Source organism: Lutzomyia longipalpis, chromosome 2, assembly GCF_024334085.1.
Source record: "Lutzomyia longipalpis isolate SR_M1_2022 chromosome 2, ASM2433408v1".
In the NCBI taxonomy this organism is placed as follows: Eukaryota; Metazoa; Arthropoda; class Insecta; order Diptera; family Psychodidae; genus Lutzomyia; species Lutzomyia longipalpis.
In genome coordinates, this window is record NC_074708.1 from 30,669,736 (window position 1) to 30,684,511 (window position 14,776).

Consider the following 14,776-nt stretch of genomic DNA (forward strand, 5'->3'; position numbering starts at 1 on the left):
ATCTTGGAATTAAAAAAAAATAACACTGGAGTGGTTGTCATAAATGCTTGTTCATCCACATATTACCCGTGAATAAACTCTTACGACACATTATTTTCACTTCACCTCTGACCTAAGCTCCCTGGCGCATTGGTGTTACGGGCTCAAAAGCATCAATATTTAGACCAATTTACAATACAGATAAGACTTTTTTCTTTACCCATATTATTATTTATTATAAATACAGCCATTTAACACATGATTTCCTTTCTCTATTTCATATTTAATAAATTTTGTCAAGTCATTTCACTATCTGCCTTTTTTCGCAAAAGGCCACTTGCTCATCTCACCAGTTTCGTTGATAAAAAGATTTTTTTCTTGCCATTCCCGCAGATTTCTCAGCACTTCGCGCACGAGATCACATCATTCGCAGGAGCATCTTCAAAGAGTAAAGACGTGTTTGCAATTTTCTGTGCCTAATTAAATAAGAAAGTGAATCTTATACTGAGAATATCAAGAATATAGATTTGGGTACAGTGAAATAAATAAATTTGAATATCTTTTGTGATATTTTTCTATATAATTCCTTTAGGCAATGGATCACTGTTCCTCAGCATTAAATAGCATCTAAAAATAAATTATCTGAATTATTTCAGCAATTACCAGTGGCTTTTGCAATTTGCATGATTTTTTATTCATGGGTTTTCATAACGCATAATACGGTTGCTTACCCATTTCATATTATATGTCCTATAAATATTTACTTATTCTACTCACTACAAAGCGCTGTAGTCGCTAAAAGAGGTAAGTTTTTGAGAGGTGTTACACCCCTCTAGCGACTGCAGCATTTGTGGTAGCTTGAAATGTACTACAGCATCGCAACCGAGGGTATAAAAGACGGTGCTGTAGTAAATTCGGCCTCTTTTCCACACAGAGAGTTGTCGGGAGTAGGTGCATAAACGAAGGCGGCGAGTGGCTGAAAACAAAGTGTCAAAAAAAAAGTGAATTTCACAAGATAATTCATAAAATTCATTAAAGGTGCGCGAAATAAAACGTTCAGAAATCATTAAAAATGCCGCAAATGAGTGCAACTAATGGATATGCAAATGGACATTCCGTCCACGATATGCAGGATGGGCAGAGATTCCTCTTTTCATCCGAATCAGTTGGCGAGGGGCACCCTGGTGAGTACATTTTAGACTTTTTGTTATCAATTATTTCCGGAAAAATTCCTTATAAAGTGTTCTTAACGGTTCGCGACGCAATTTTGTGGCTCTAACTGAAAAGTGCCTTCTGCTACTTTTCTATCGCCTCAATACCAAAGATTTCCGCAATGTTTGTGATGTAACAGTCAGGACGGAAAGTAATTTGTGACTCAGCCCCATGAGGTATAGTGGTAGAATAATCTTGGAAAATTTTGTGTAATGAAATGTGTCAAGATGGCGGTCCCGCGTGTCTCTGCCAAGAATCTCCTTTTCACGCACAATATAACCAAAATTTTACTGTTTATACCTCTTTTCCTGTGCCATTCATCGATTTGAATTCTCCCACGTATTTTAATTGACCCTGGCACATGAAAACACACACAATAGGGCATCATTGTGTATCTTAAACCTTCCCGGAGAGATTTTTGCGGTGCCCACGAGGGAGAAAAAAATAACATTCTTACCAATGTATTAGTGAGACTCACTGTGTGAACTTTCCCCCTCTTCACACAAACACGCCAATACCACGTGGTTCGCGCAGCAATGTTTTTGTTTTTCTTATACCTCCAGTTCATGGCACTCTCTTTTTTCTTGCAGACAAAATGTGCGATCAAATCAGTGATGCTATCCTCGATGCCCATCTGAGTCAAGATCCAAATGCTAAAGTAGCTTGTGGTAAGTAGAACAAAAAAAGTATTGAAATGATGAAAGGGGTGTGCTGATGAAACTGCAAAAAGGGGTAACATTATAAAGAATTTCGAAAATCCCCTTCCATATTGCGTAAGGCGAAATTCTATATTAGTCTATTTGAATAAATTGAGAAAAAGCAACATGATAACATTTCACTTGGTTCTCGGAATGGAGAAGCAATTAAGAAATTTTTGTTTGTGAAAATTGATAATTCAGAATGTCCCGAGATAATTTTATTATATTAATAAGTTGGAAATTTCTAGCATTATTTTTTTTTATTAAACGAACAACACAACTTATACGCAATATACTCGAGAGACCATTTTGTACGCAATTAGTTAGTTTATCACATGTTTAATAAAATATTATTATTTTCTTATCTCTAATTACCTATAGTTTTGTTTCTATTAGATTTTTCGAGACTTTTATAAAAATTTAGTCAATTACAATATCTGCGACGGTTATAAATTAGACTATAATTTTCAATATTATTGTGAAAATTTCTCATTCTATCCCTGTTCAAGCAAAATTAAGCCTAAATTAAATAAATATTTGCGCAATAATTTCTTCTTATCAACATAAATGTCCAAACTAGAATATAATTTATAACCCTATCAAACCTAATATGTTGATTACTTGCAGAAAATAATGTAATCAAATTTCTTTCATTCTTTCAGCTAAAATTCTCATTAAATCTTTATTGGTTGGGTTAATTTGGGAGAATGATAAAAGTATCTTTTTCCTATCAAAAAACAAATAAAGATTCGTTTCTTATTTATGTTTATTGGGGTAATTCTAAACAAAGTTCAAAATACACAATTCAGGGACTTTTCTCTTTTTTCAAGCAATTAAAAGAGACTAAAGGTTTATTTTAAAATGACAAATTAGGGAAAAATAAAGCTTAACAAACAAAATGATCATGATTTGTTTAAAAATAAAAAGAATAATTTAATTTCAAGGTACATCCCAGCTAACACATAATAACTTTGACTTTACTTACTATTTATTAACGTTATAATAACGTTAGATTATCGTAAAAAATGGTCAGAATTTCGTCATTAGCTTACTAAATTCTAACGTCAGAATAACGTTATTATTTGGTAAGTAAAGTCAGTAAAAATTGAGGCATTTTTAGTCATTTTGCAGAAATCAAAGTTTTAGTCATTAAAACATTAGAAATCTATTTGTAGATGATCAAAAAGCTATTAAAAGACGTTTTTGCTGTATTTACTTCAATTTTTTCGCTAAAATTCAATTTTTTGTGTAAACGTTGGAATATCGTCAGAAATAAGTCATTAAAGGTCAGTAAGATGAAAAATCAATCATTTTTTCTATCATCAAAAACTAATTAAAATGGCATATAAATGCATTAAAATGATTGTTTGAAAGAGAGCAAATCGTTTTAGAAGCTTTTTTGACCAAAAGAATCTCATTTATTATATAAAAATATACTTTCAATTTCTTCCTTAACAACGTCAGTATACCGTAAGAAAGCACAAAATTTCTGACCCTCCATCAACTTTGGCCAAAATTCCTGCCGAAATCTCAACGTCAGAATACCGTAAGTATACTTACCCTCCACCAACCTTTGGTGTTGAGGAAGAGACAGAAAGAGAAAGACTGCGTGGGATATTTCTTTTTTGTATTTCTGCACTCTTCTTTTGACCTTTGACAGGCGTTTGTTTTGGTTTAGGTTTTTCACGATTTTCTCGAATAAATCAATAAAAATGAGCAAAATGATCAATGAAATCGTTAAAGGAGATCATAATGAGGGTGCGCCAGGTCTTGTTCATTAAGAAATTCGTCATTTATTGCCGCTATTTTAGTATTTCGCGCATGTCATATAACAATAGGGAAGAATGCTTATGCGGGTGACCAAGATTGTACGTAGGTGCCTTGGAAGACCATTTCAGAAATTCCCTAAGAGGAAACAAGCGTTCAAAAAGGGACATCCAAACGTAAGGAAATCCGCATAGAATTTCTTAAGATTCAAATATAAACCTGTCGCGAGCACAAAATTAAGAATAATTAATCTGTTTTCTTTTCAATAAAAAAGATCACAAAAATATTTTTTTCTATTAGACCCATAAGATCATTTGATAGAAATGATTTTTATCAAATTCTTGCAATATTTTCCTACAATTTATTTCAAGTTTTTTTTTTCTAGAATAAGAGAAAAAATACATTAACGTGCATATAATGTATTGCATAAACTTTAATTGCCAAATCTCACATTTTTCTTTTCAAAATAAATATTTAAGGTCCTTAAAAACCCTAAATTATTCCCAGGTAGGCAATTTAATTGCCCTTGTTTTGCAGTTTACAAGGGTTGCTCTCCTTATCTCTTAAATGTTTATTGCAGGCTTGCAGGTCATAATCCGTATAAGACAAAATGTATTAGGCTGTTTTCATTTTGGGTACACACTTTTAAAGAAATATTTCTGAGAAAATGGGTTCAGGTAAAAACTTGGTTTCCTTGAAGATTAAGTAATATTTAATTTGATCGCATTTAATATGTTTTCGTTTTACATAAAATAATTTACTGATGCACACTTTGCTTTTTGATATACAAATATATGATATCTATTTAAAAAAAATATACCTAATAAAATTTATTTAAAAAAAAGCTCTTTTTCCTCTACATTATATATCATTTTGTTCATTTTAACGTTTCGGCCAAATACAATATATGTGACAAAAATTTTTAAGCTACGAGATATGGCGTAGATTTAAGTGTCCGGGAGTATCAATAATTTTTATAGCGAAATTCAGGATATTTAATTGCCTTTGAATCAAGCCGGGTCAGCATTTTAAGCAATAGGAAGGATGTCTAAGACATTTTAAATAAGCAGTAAAGGCAAAGTCTATTTTCCATCATCAGAAATATTTCAAAAATTTTTATAAAAAATAATTAATTTTTAATGAAAGGTCCATTTTAGGTTCTTTTTGACTTATTTGCGACGGTAAAGTATTTCGGCATATAAATTTGAGATATAGGAAATTTCGAAAAAAAATTATAAATATTCCTTGTAAAATATACCATATTAATAAATATGGTATATTGGTAGGGAAATAGAGAAGACACCATTATCCTATGCTACCATGTATGCTAGAGAGAGAAATATGTTTGGGAAATTTTTTTTGAGATGCCATGTCAAAAATTTCCCTTTTTGGTCTCAAATTTTAAAGGTCAGTACAACGTAATAAAAAGGTCAGAAATTTCTTCCAACAACGTTATTCTGACGGTGTACTGACTTTCAACGTGGGTCTTTTTTATTCCCCATTATCACGTAAAATGACTTATTTTTGACGAATAATCAACGTTATTCTAACGATCATTTTCGGCACATTAGACTTTATAATGACCTTTTGTGCCGACTGGGATAGTACAAAGATTAAGGAAACGCTTAATGGTTTAATTTTTTCAGTTTTTCAAGATGACAATTAAATTAAGAAAAACCTTTATATTCTTTTGTGAATCGTGATTCATAAGATCAAACCATTAATTAATTTTATTCTTTATTTGAAATTAACTGTTTTATCCATCAAACCAGAATTCAAAATAAGTTAATTAAGTTCTAGAATCGTTTTTTTTTCTTTTTTAAGGATTTAGTAAGGATAAAATACATAGTTAATAGCGAGATTTTTTGCGTGTTCCAGTTACGAATTTTCTAGAGATACACATCCCATAGAAAATTCTTTCTTCTGATACGTTTATGAAATAATTTTAAAACTCCGAGGAGGGTGATAATAATGTTTTCGTTCAATTCATATCATGACACTGCATATTATTATTCTTTTGATTAGCTCTATCTCCCATGGGGATGGGTATACACCACATTTGTACTACACATGAGCTATAAAAAAAATTATACATATGAGTTTTAGATTGTGGTTGGCAATTGAATTTTTGGCATCATACGCAAAAAACATGCATGATCTATTTCAGTCACTAAGGGGGAGATCTCTGACCTCATTTTCTGCGAGATCATCGGGGACGCATAATGAATTTCCTGTAATATATACAAATGTTCTTTTAAAAAAAAATATTTCTCGTGATATAGTTCTAGTTCACGCAATTCTTATGCTAAAAGCTGAATTTGCGTTATTTGTGTTGTTAAAGTTCACGAACATAGAGTAAGAGTACAAAAAAAAATCACTTTTGTCATCACATTTGTGAAATATTATGCTGCGTCTGCGTCATTAGATATGATTTGGGTGAAACGAAGAAAAAAAAACAGCATAAGCAGACCTTAGTTTGCATTTCTATGCGATCTGTCGGTTAGTGGTAAACTCTTCGTGTGGCGCAATGTTTAACAAATGACGTGATCTCCACCTCCTTATCAGTATGTAGGGTTAAATTACATACATACAGAAGTTGGAGTCTCAGCACGTGGCATGTGCGGTGCTCAATGCGAAATACTAGAGTCGTCTCCTTTTGTTGATTTCCCCTGCACAACATATAGCCGTATTGCAGATTATACGTATGGAATGGAGTTTCCATGACGCCTTGTATTGTTAAACATGGTTATTATAATAAAAGAAAAAGAGCCGAAGAGAAAGAAAAATAATCTCGCTTAGAGAATTCTGTAACAAACAAATATTTTTGCCCATGCGCAGTTTCTTTGGCACATCGTTTTATCATTTCGTATGTATAATATAAATTACAACTAAAGTCGCATGCGATCTTACTTGAAGGATACACAGCAGAATTATTGAAATTTAATCTCATTTTCAATTTTTTTTTTTACAGAAACTGTCGCCAAGACTGGAATGATTTTGCTATGTGGCGAAATTTCATCAACTGCCGTGGTAGATTATCAAAAAGTTGTCCGTGAAACGGTTAAACACATAGGATATGACGATAGTTCGAAAGGTATTTGATTTTTCATCCTCCCCAAACTCCCTGAAGATTTTCGAAAAATATTGAACTGCGTTAAATTTGAGAAAAAAAGCGTGTTCAACAGATTCTTTCGAATATGACCAAAAATATTGACGAAAAAACTTCGATTTAGAAAAAAAATATCTAATTATTTTTGTATTATTCTGTTATTGTGGGATCGCAATTTGAAACAAAAATTTATTAAGGATTCGATTGGAATACACTGAATCTCTTGGTGGCTATTGAAGAACAATCCCCCAATATTGCTGGCGGTGTTCATATTAATCGAATGGAAGATGACGTTGGTGCCGGTGATCAGGTATATACCACCAAATTCCAATCAAAATTTATTTGCAAGTCAATTACGGGAAATTTAACGAACAATGGGGATGTGAATGCTACCTCTAAAGTCGTTCTACTTCACCAAGGAAAATACATTGAAGATAAATTGGGAAATTCAAATAGAATACAATAAAAGCCTTATATTTGAATATCCCAGGAACTTTCAATAATTTATTTTCCAAAATGTAGAACGAAATTTTGGGGTAGATGTCTGCATGTTGCAAGAAGAAAATCAATCTTGCTTTAGTGTTATACGAAAAGGTTGTTCTGTCTTTTAGCATTTATGAATCACACGCTTAAATAGAATGGGTAAAAGAAAGTTTAAAAAAAATAATCAACGGAATTAGTAGGTACTACTTCTACAAAATCCTAAAATTCTTTAAAAAGCATTTTTACCCCACATTATGCTTCCTTGGATTGTACTAACTTCATTGAATGCAATATATTTTTAAAGGGTTTGATTACAAATTGTGCAACGTCCTGCTTGCATTGGATCAACAGTCACCGAACATTGCTGCGGGGGTGCATGAAAATCGCCCTGATGAAGAAGTAGGAGCTGGTGATCAGGTCAGAAAACACACTTTGGTGCCCATCCCATAGCAAGTGCAGTGACTCACACGAAATGTTCCCATAAATATTTTCCTTGTTTATGCTTTTGCTAAATGTTTGACGATTTGAAGTGTTTACACTAAACCCATGCATTTATTTACTATATACTTGTTTTGGACAAAATTTTATATAATACAAAAAAAAGATAAAAAAAATATCCCAAACAACTCTTTGGCTTTTTTTGTGATTCATTTATTTATTTTTATTTAATTCCAAACAACTAAATTGATTGATTTGCAACATTATAAATATTTGATCTTGAGACATTTTTGTGGGAATAAATTTTCTTGTGAAAAGCTGCAAAATCATTCCTTTACATTCACAATCATCCAAAGTTCTTTAGTAAAAATTGTAAAAGTTTGAGCATAGATTTTCTTTTCATTTTTCATTTAAAAAATGTAGTAATAGATTAAATTTTCTTGGATATGGTAATAATAAGGAATGTTTGCCCGAAATTAATTTCTTTAAAAAAATTCTTTAGATTTAAAAAAAGATTTTTTTCAACGTGATTTTTTTTAATAAATAAAAATAGGGACTGATGTTTGGCTATGCCACGGATGAAACTGAAGAGAGCATGCCACTGACGGTTGTTCTTGCACATAGTTTGAATCAGAAGATCGCTCAGTTGCGTCGATCTGGTGAATTTTGGTGGGCTCGTCCCGATTCCAAGACACAGGTTTGATTACATTCCCATTAAAAATGCCACACTTGACTTATGTGCCCAGACTTGATAAGCGTAATCACTCCATTGCAGGTCACATGCGAGTATGTCTTCAAGGCAGGATCAGCAATTCCACAGCGTGTGCATACAGTCGTAGTATCGGTGCAGCACTCCGAAAAGATCACCCTCGATGAATTGCGCAAAGAAGTAATGGAGAAAGTGATTAAGGTTGTTATTCCGGAGAAGTACTTCGATGCCAATACAGTGGTGCACATCAATTCTTGCGGGCTCTTCATTATTGGCGGACCAATGGGTGATGCTGGGTTAACTGGACGTAAGATCATTGTGGACACATACGGTGGCTGGGGAGCACACGGTGGTGGAGCTTTCTCTGGCAAAGACTTCACCAAGGTTGACCGTTCAGCTGCCTATGCAGCCAGATGGGTTGCTAAATCCCTGGTAAAGGCTGGCATCTGCAAGAGGTGCCTCGTACAGGTGTCCTACGCTATTGGCGTCGCTGAACCACTCTCAATCACCGTCTTTGACTACGGCACATCCAAGTGGTCCCAAGAAGAACTCGTTGAAATTGTCAACAAGAATTTCGACTTAAGGCCTGGCAAGATTGTCACGTAAGTATTCTTTTTTTTTTTTAATTTTTATATCTTACAACAAACTTTTTGAACTTTGAGCGTAATAATCCGTCAGCGCTATTAAAAGCCCACACGTGGATATTTTACACACTTAGAAAATGTCAATAATTGGTTAAATGATTGCTTGATTATTGACGTGTTTTACTATCAAACTGATAAGCTTAGGCCGTTTAGTTTCCAACTATTTCTCAGCACACTTTTTCTGTGAATGCTGTAAAAAAATTCAAAATAAAATTCACGGCAGAAACTATCGAATTGGAATTTTCCTGTTACATTAGAATTGTCAGGTTTGACAATTTTTCCAGTTCTAATGATTGAAGCTCTTTTCTAAATATTTAAGGTTTATAGATTAGCTTTTTTTATATTTGATATTCTATCGTTTTATCATCCATCTCTAATCTCGTTTGACGTTTATTCTAAAGTTTATCGTAAATTTTCTAACGATAGACATTACTTTATATTTCATACACTTATGACATTTAACATTTTTTCTTAATTTTAAAAATTCTCTTTCTATTTTTTTATTTAAGTTTTAGTTTAGAAATAATTTCTTTAGACAGCTAAAGGGAAAAAAAAGAACCATTTAATTTTTTTTAGAGTGTTCAGACACCCAAACATTTCTTCTGATTACGTTTTTGAAAAGTAATATTTGAAAATCTTTAGAAAATCAAGAATAAAATAGCGAAAGCATAATTTAAAAATATTAATTCTAAAGAGCAGTAAAAAATCTTCCTGAAATAAATTTTAAATAAAGAAAATAATATTTTTTAAAAGTCGAATTTTCTTAAAGTCAAATAAATTAATATTTGAATCGAATTTCGTGGGTTAGATTGTTAAAACGGCTAAGTCGGTTCGGAGCTCATACCGACTTAGCCGGTTTTACAATGAAGCCTTCGATTTAATTTAATAACAGACATTTTCTTAATGAATATTCAAATAATTTTTTTTCTAAAAGTATTTAAACGAATAAGAACTGAAAAGGTATTCAAAATTTTCCATTTTATTGTTATTTTGAATTGTCCCTCGACTTCATTCATTACTTAATAAATATTCCATAGAAAAACTCATTTGTAGTTTTCATACAATATTCATAGAGATTGTAATCATCGACCCCAAACGACCCAAAAAAATATATTTTGAATGAAAAGAGCAGAAAAAGACAACAACAGAGAGGTTTCGTTGGTCATCTTAATAAAAAAACGAAATCTTAAATTTGCAAGTCTTGTATTATCTCCTATCTGCGTAGCTTCTGACGCAATTTTATGGGACTCTAAAAATGATTTTTACTACAAATATTTCAATCTACAACTGAAAAAAAAAGAAAATAAATCACTGACATCAGCTTATGACGAATTTAAAAGTTAATCACCGGTTTTTTTTATTAAAATAATGTAAAATTAACTATACTTGTGAAGTAATTAATTTTAAATATTTTTATTTATAGTGCCCTCAATCTGCGTAATCCCATCTATCAGAAAACCAGCTGCTATGGACATTTCGGACGCAATGACTTCCCATGGGAACAACCCAAGGAGCTCAAGATCTGATTGCTCGACATAGAACCCAAAAGAATTAAGTTATCTTAAGTTCATCCTTTTTATTAATTTTTTTATCGGTATCATTTTAAAGTGTGCTTGGTCTTTCACTGTGAAAGTACCAACAAATTCCGTTTTAATGCTTTATTTTTTTTGACAATGTTTTTATTTTACACACTGTCTTTTATTCATGTTTGAGGCTCTATAGTGATATAAAAAATTTAATTATGTTTTTTTTGAACATTTTATTTCGCTAATACTTTGTTTTTTTTTCTGATAAAAAAAATTGAGATGTCCAAAAATTAACATGTTTTAGCCTCATTCACTCTCCGTCTTCGTTTTAAGTGCTATCATGAGAACAGGTTTTTTTTTTGAAAGATGAAAGTGTTTTATCAATATTTTTTTATTAAATAAACATTTTAGAGAAGATTGTTTTTAAAACGAAATTTTATCCAAGATAAAATATAGCTACTTATAGATTTTTAATTGTAACACACACAAAAACATAAACGACAAGAAATTTTATGCATTAGGATATAATATCTAAATATTTTAAACTATTGTACTTCATATTGTAACTAATGGAGTTTCAAATAAGTGTTCGGGATCCTGGGCAGGAGGCTAGATCGCTCGGTATATCACAGTAGGAAGTATCAAGTGTGATCTTGCTATACATTTGCCATCTAATGGATCACAGCCTGCTGCAATTCCCTGTGTCACTGATGGAATGAATAACGATTTTTTAAGAAAAAAAAAACAAATTGAATTTAAAACTTCAATGTGGTAATGTAACTTCACCTGCTACCATCTTTTGCCCTTAATTTTTGAGACGGCGATTTTGTGGAATTTTACGCACAATTTTTTGACAAAATTGCTGCAAAAAAGGATGGTGGCAATTTATTAAAAAAAAAAAAGAAATTAATGAAAAGAAAGCGTGCAAGAAGTTGCAATGTTTAATTGCTAATTTTTCCATCAGCACATGGTTTTGTGTTGTGTTTACGCGAAGGATTTAATTTGTGGGAAAGAGCCAGAGCGAAAACACACCGATCTACCAAGTGATTGACAAGAGTATCCTCATCGTTGTCATTCTCCCCCAGATAATGACTATAAAATGTATTTGTTGTGCTCTATATTAGAAAGCAAGTAGGTTTAAATTTTGCAAAGTTACGTGATACCTAAGGATGAGAGTTACCCCATAAAATTGAAACCCGCATTTCAATTGAGCAGTAATTTTTGTCCACTAGCTATCACTGCGCTTATTTGAATCCTCTGTATTGTGGTCATTAGTATTTTTTTTTATATTTTTTATTTATTTTTTATACGTGCCATTTTAGCACGTAGAATTTACTCCGATTGTTCAATAAAAAAAAACTGCATAAACATGACGAATGCAATTCCTTCTCAGACAATCGAAGTTTCTTATTTGTGTTAAAATAAATTATTTTGATTGACATTTTTTTGTATGATTGATAACATATACGGATGAGGATACTTGCTAATGCCGAGGATCCCGCTAAAAAATACAAAAAAAAAATTAAAAATGTAAAATTCAAAAAAAAAAAAAATAAACTGTAGGTGAAAAGTAAAAAAAAATGTTTTTTTTTTCTTTTTAGAATAAGATCATGAAATTATTTTTTAAAGTGGTGCTGAGTGATTTGTTTGTTTCTTAAAAGAGTAAATATTAATAGGAAAGATATTTGCTGATTATCGATTCTGTCAAAAATCATTTTTATTCTTTTCTTAATTCGAGAATTTAAGATTTTTGGTATTCTGAAAAAAAAAATTTAAGAGTTCAGGGAGTTATTTTTCTTTCTTAAGACGTCTAAAAATTAAAAGAATATTGTTCCAGAAGTCTTAAAAAAAACCATTTATGTAAGATTAAGGCACCGATATTTAATTTTTGTTTTTTAAGCACGGCAATAAAAGGAATTATAAAAAATCAACTGTCAAAATCTTAAAATAACTTTCAAGTTCTTAAAAGATTTTTGACAGAATCAACTTAGAACTTTTTTGTCTTAATACTTTTTTTTTTAAAACACTTTTCTCTTACTCTTTGAGAAATCTGTTTATTTTATTTTTTTCTAAACTATTGGCTGATTTTAATAGCTCAAGATTCCTTCAAATCCCTCAAATAATAATTTATTCCATAAGGGGTTAAAAAAAGTTATAAAAAAAATTTGAAGCTTTATTTTAGTAACTAATCTAACTAATTCTTTTTATTCCAGTGGAAACTGACGGGATGTTTTAAGTTTTTTGGTGTTTTAGGAAAATTCCTTCCGATTGCGTCAGCCAAGGGACGGTAGGTCAACCCAAACACATCCTTTCAATTTTAGGGCCAAAGCTTTCGACGCTTCTGTGCGTCTTCCTCAGTGGCTGGAATTTTTATTAAACATTTCTTATAATTTTTCATCAATTTACAAAATTTCATTTCTTTCAATATTTCAAAATTTCCTAACTCACTCAATTGTGTCTTTGTTTGGGAATCGTCAATCGTCTGATATTGGTGATCATGTGGATTTTTATGCAGGAGAATTCTATTTAAGGGAAGAAAAAGGATAACTAACTAACTTGCTAACTATGGAAGCAATATTTTCCTTGATTTTACCTCTTTTTTCAACAATTTTCTTTCACTTATCTATAACTGACTCTTCTTTGCAACTATCTGAGGCATAACTGAATTAATTATTTAAAATGTAGGGGAGGGGACTATCCCAGAAACATTGAGATAACACATATGTGGCATAGTGGCATAGCGGTTTCCTTCATGTTTCATGCAGCAATGCTGCATAAGCAATGTTTATATCCGCGCATTCCTCACGTCTGTTTACAATCCGGGAGAGATTCTTCTTGATGTGAGCTGCCTCCAAAATCAATCTTTTCCTGTGATTCCTGTGTTGATCAATGATCTTTGTTGCTTTTAGGTCAAATTCATGTCCAGTAGCAGCCACATGGATGCACAGTGAGGATACCCTGGAGTTTCTCATGGGAGGACCCACATCACTTTTGTGTCCACTGAGCCGATTTTTCAACATCTGGGACGTAGTCCCAATGTACCGTTTCTGGCAATCCTTACAAGGAATACTGTACACCACATCGCACCTCCTGTCCATTGGAACCGGCTCCTTTACGTGGGAGAAGAATTCTGCGACTTTTCGTGGGGGCTTGAATGCAACCCTTATCCCTGTGGCACGCATGATCTTTCGCTGAAGTTTCTCAGAGACTCCCCTGATGTAGGTAAGAGTGTGAACGAACTCCATCTGGTCAGCCAGCGCAACAGTACCACGAGTATCCGGTCGCCCCCTTTGTCTCATCAATCTCTCAATCACGCCCTCCGGGAAATCGTTTTTGCGGAGGATATTCGCCACTTGATTATCAGCATTCTCATGCGGATTGGTGGTGAGCATTCTGGATCTCCTAATAAGGTTCCGGGCAACGTTAACGATGGTATAACGAGGATGTCTACTATTGTAATTGAGTAATCTCTGAGATGAGCTGGGTTTTGTGTACCATGAAGTACTGAGTTTGTTTTCTCTATCTCTGTGAATGTTGAGATCTAAATATGGCAATTTTCCCTCTTGTTCCAGCTCTATCGTGAACTTTATCCTGTCATGGATGCTCCCAAACGCCTCGGTGAGGAGATGCTTGTCTTCAGAATGCACCGCAATGAGTAAATCGTCCACGTATTTGATGACAAAGTCAATCCTTAGTGGAGACATCTCAAGAACGTCATTCAAGACTTTCTGCATAATGATATCAGCAGCAATGGGTCCCAGGGGAGAGCCCATAGCTACTCCATCCAATTGCCTGAAGATTCTTCCATCAAAGACGAAATAACCAGCATCTATACAGAAGTCCAGGATCTTCATGACATCACTTTTCTCTAGCGTGGTACTCTCCTCAATCTCGACGTATCTCCTCTCAACTTCCACACGAAGCATCCCGATCGGTACGTTAGTAAACAGAGAGACAACATCTAGACTAGCCAAGATATGCCCCTCCGGGAGGATTCTCCCTGTGACCATCCGTGAAACCTCCAGGGAATTACTCACGTTATACCGACATCTTCCGAGAGGGGACAAGGTGGATGCCAAGAATCTAGCCAATTCACACGTGGGGCCACCAATATCAGATACCACGGGCCGAAGAGGAACTCCCGGCTTATGGACTTTTGGTAATCCATATATCCTCGGAGCATTCGCAGTGTATGTGGTGAGTTTCAGCTT

The 14,776-nt window shown here is 33.1% G+C and overlaps 2 protein-coding genes across 6 annotated transcripts in view; one reads left to right on the plus strand and one right to left on the minus strand.

Annotated features, from left to right (window-relative positions):
- Nucleotides 1–288: 288 nt before the first annotated feature.
- Nucleotides 289–12,146, plus strand: LOC129790298 (S-adenosylmethionine synthase). Of its 5 annotated transcripts, none has more exons than XM_055827745.1 (8): nt 289–510; nt 914–1,163; nt 1,782–1,859; nt 6,628–6,750; nt 6,963–7,075; nt 8,240–8,383; nt 8,462–8,997; nt 10,463–12,146. In XM_055827745.1, the coding sequence occupies exons 2-8, from the start codon at nt 1,052–1,054 to the stop codon at nt 10,563–10,565; spliced, it is 1,209 nt and encodes a 402-aa protein (XP_055683720.1). In that variant the 5' UTR covers nt 289–510; nt 914–1,051; the 3' UTR covers nt 10,566–12,146. The 5 variants fall into 5 exon arrangements, with proteins under 5 accessions (XP_055683720.1, XP_055683722.1, XP_055683719.1 ...); XM_055827747.1 differs by having other exon boundaries at nt 407–571; XM_055827744.1 differs by lacking the exon at nt 6,963–7,075 and adding an exon at nt 7,553–7,665 and having other exon boundaries at nt 407–510.
- A 629-nt stretch (nt 12,147–12,775) lies between these two features.
- The window catches only part of LOC129791256 (uncharacterized), a 4,212-nt gene continuing 2,211 nt past the window's right edge, over nt 12,776–14,776 (minus strand). Inside the window, exons 2-4 of the mRNA XM_055829324.1 lie at nt 13,159–14,773; nt 13,014–13,087; nt 12,776–12,926 (exon numbers count right to left, since the gene is read on the minus strand). Of these exons, the coding sequence (XP_055685299.1) occupies nt 13,316–14,773 (1,458 nt within the window). The 3' untranslated portion in view covers nt 12,776–12,926; nt 13,014–13,087; nt 13,159–13,315. The remainder of the gene's footprint in view (nt 12,927–13,013; nt 13,088–13,158; nt 14,774–14,776) is intronic.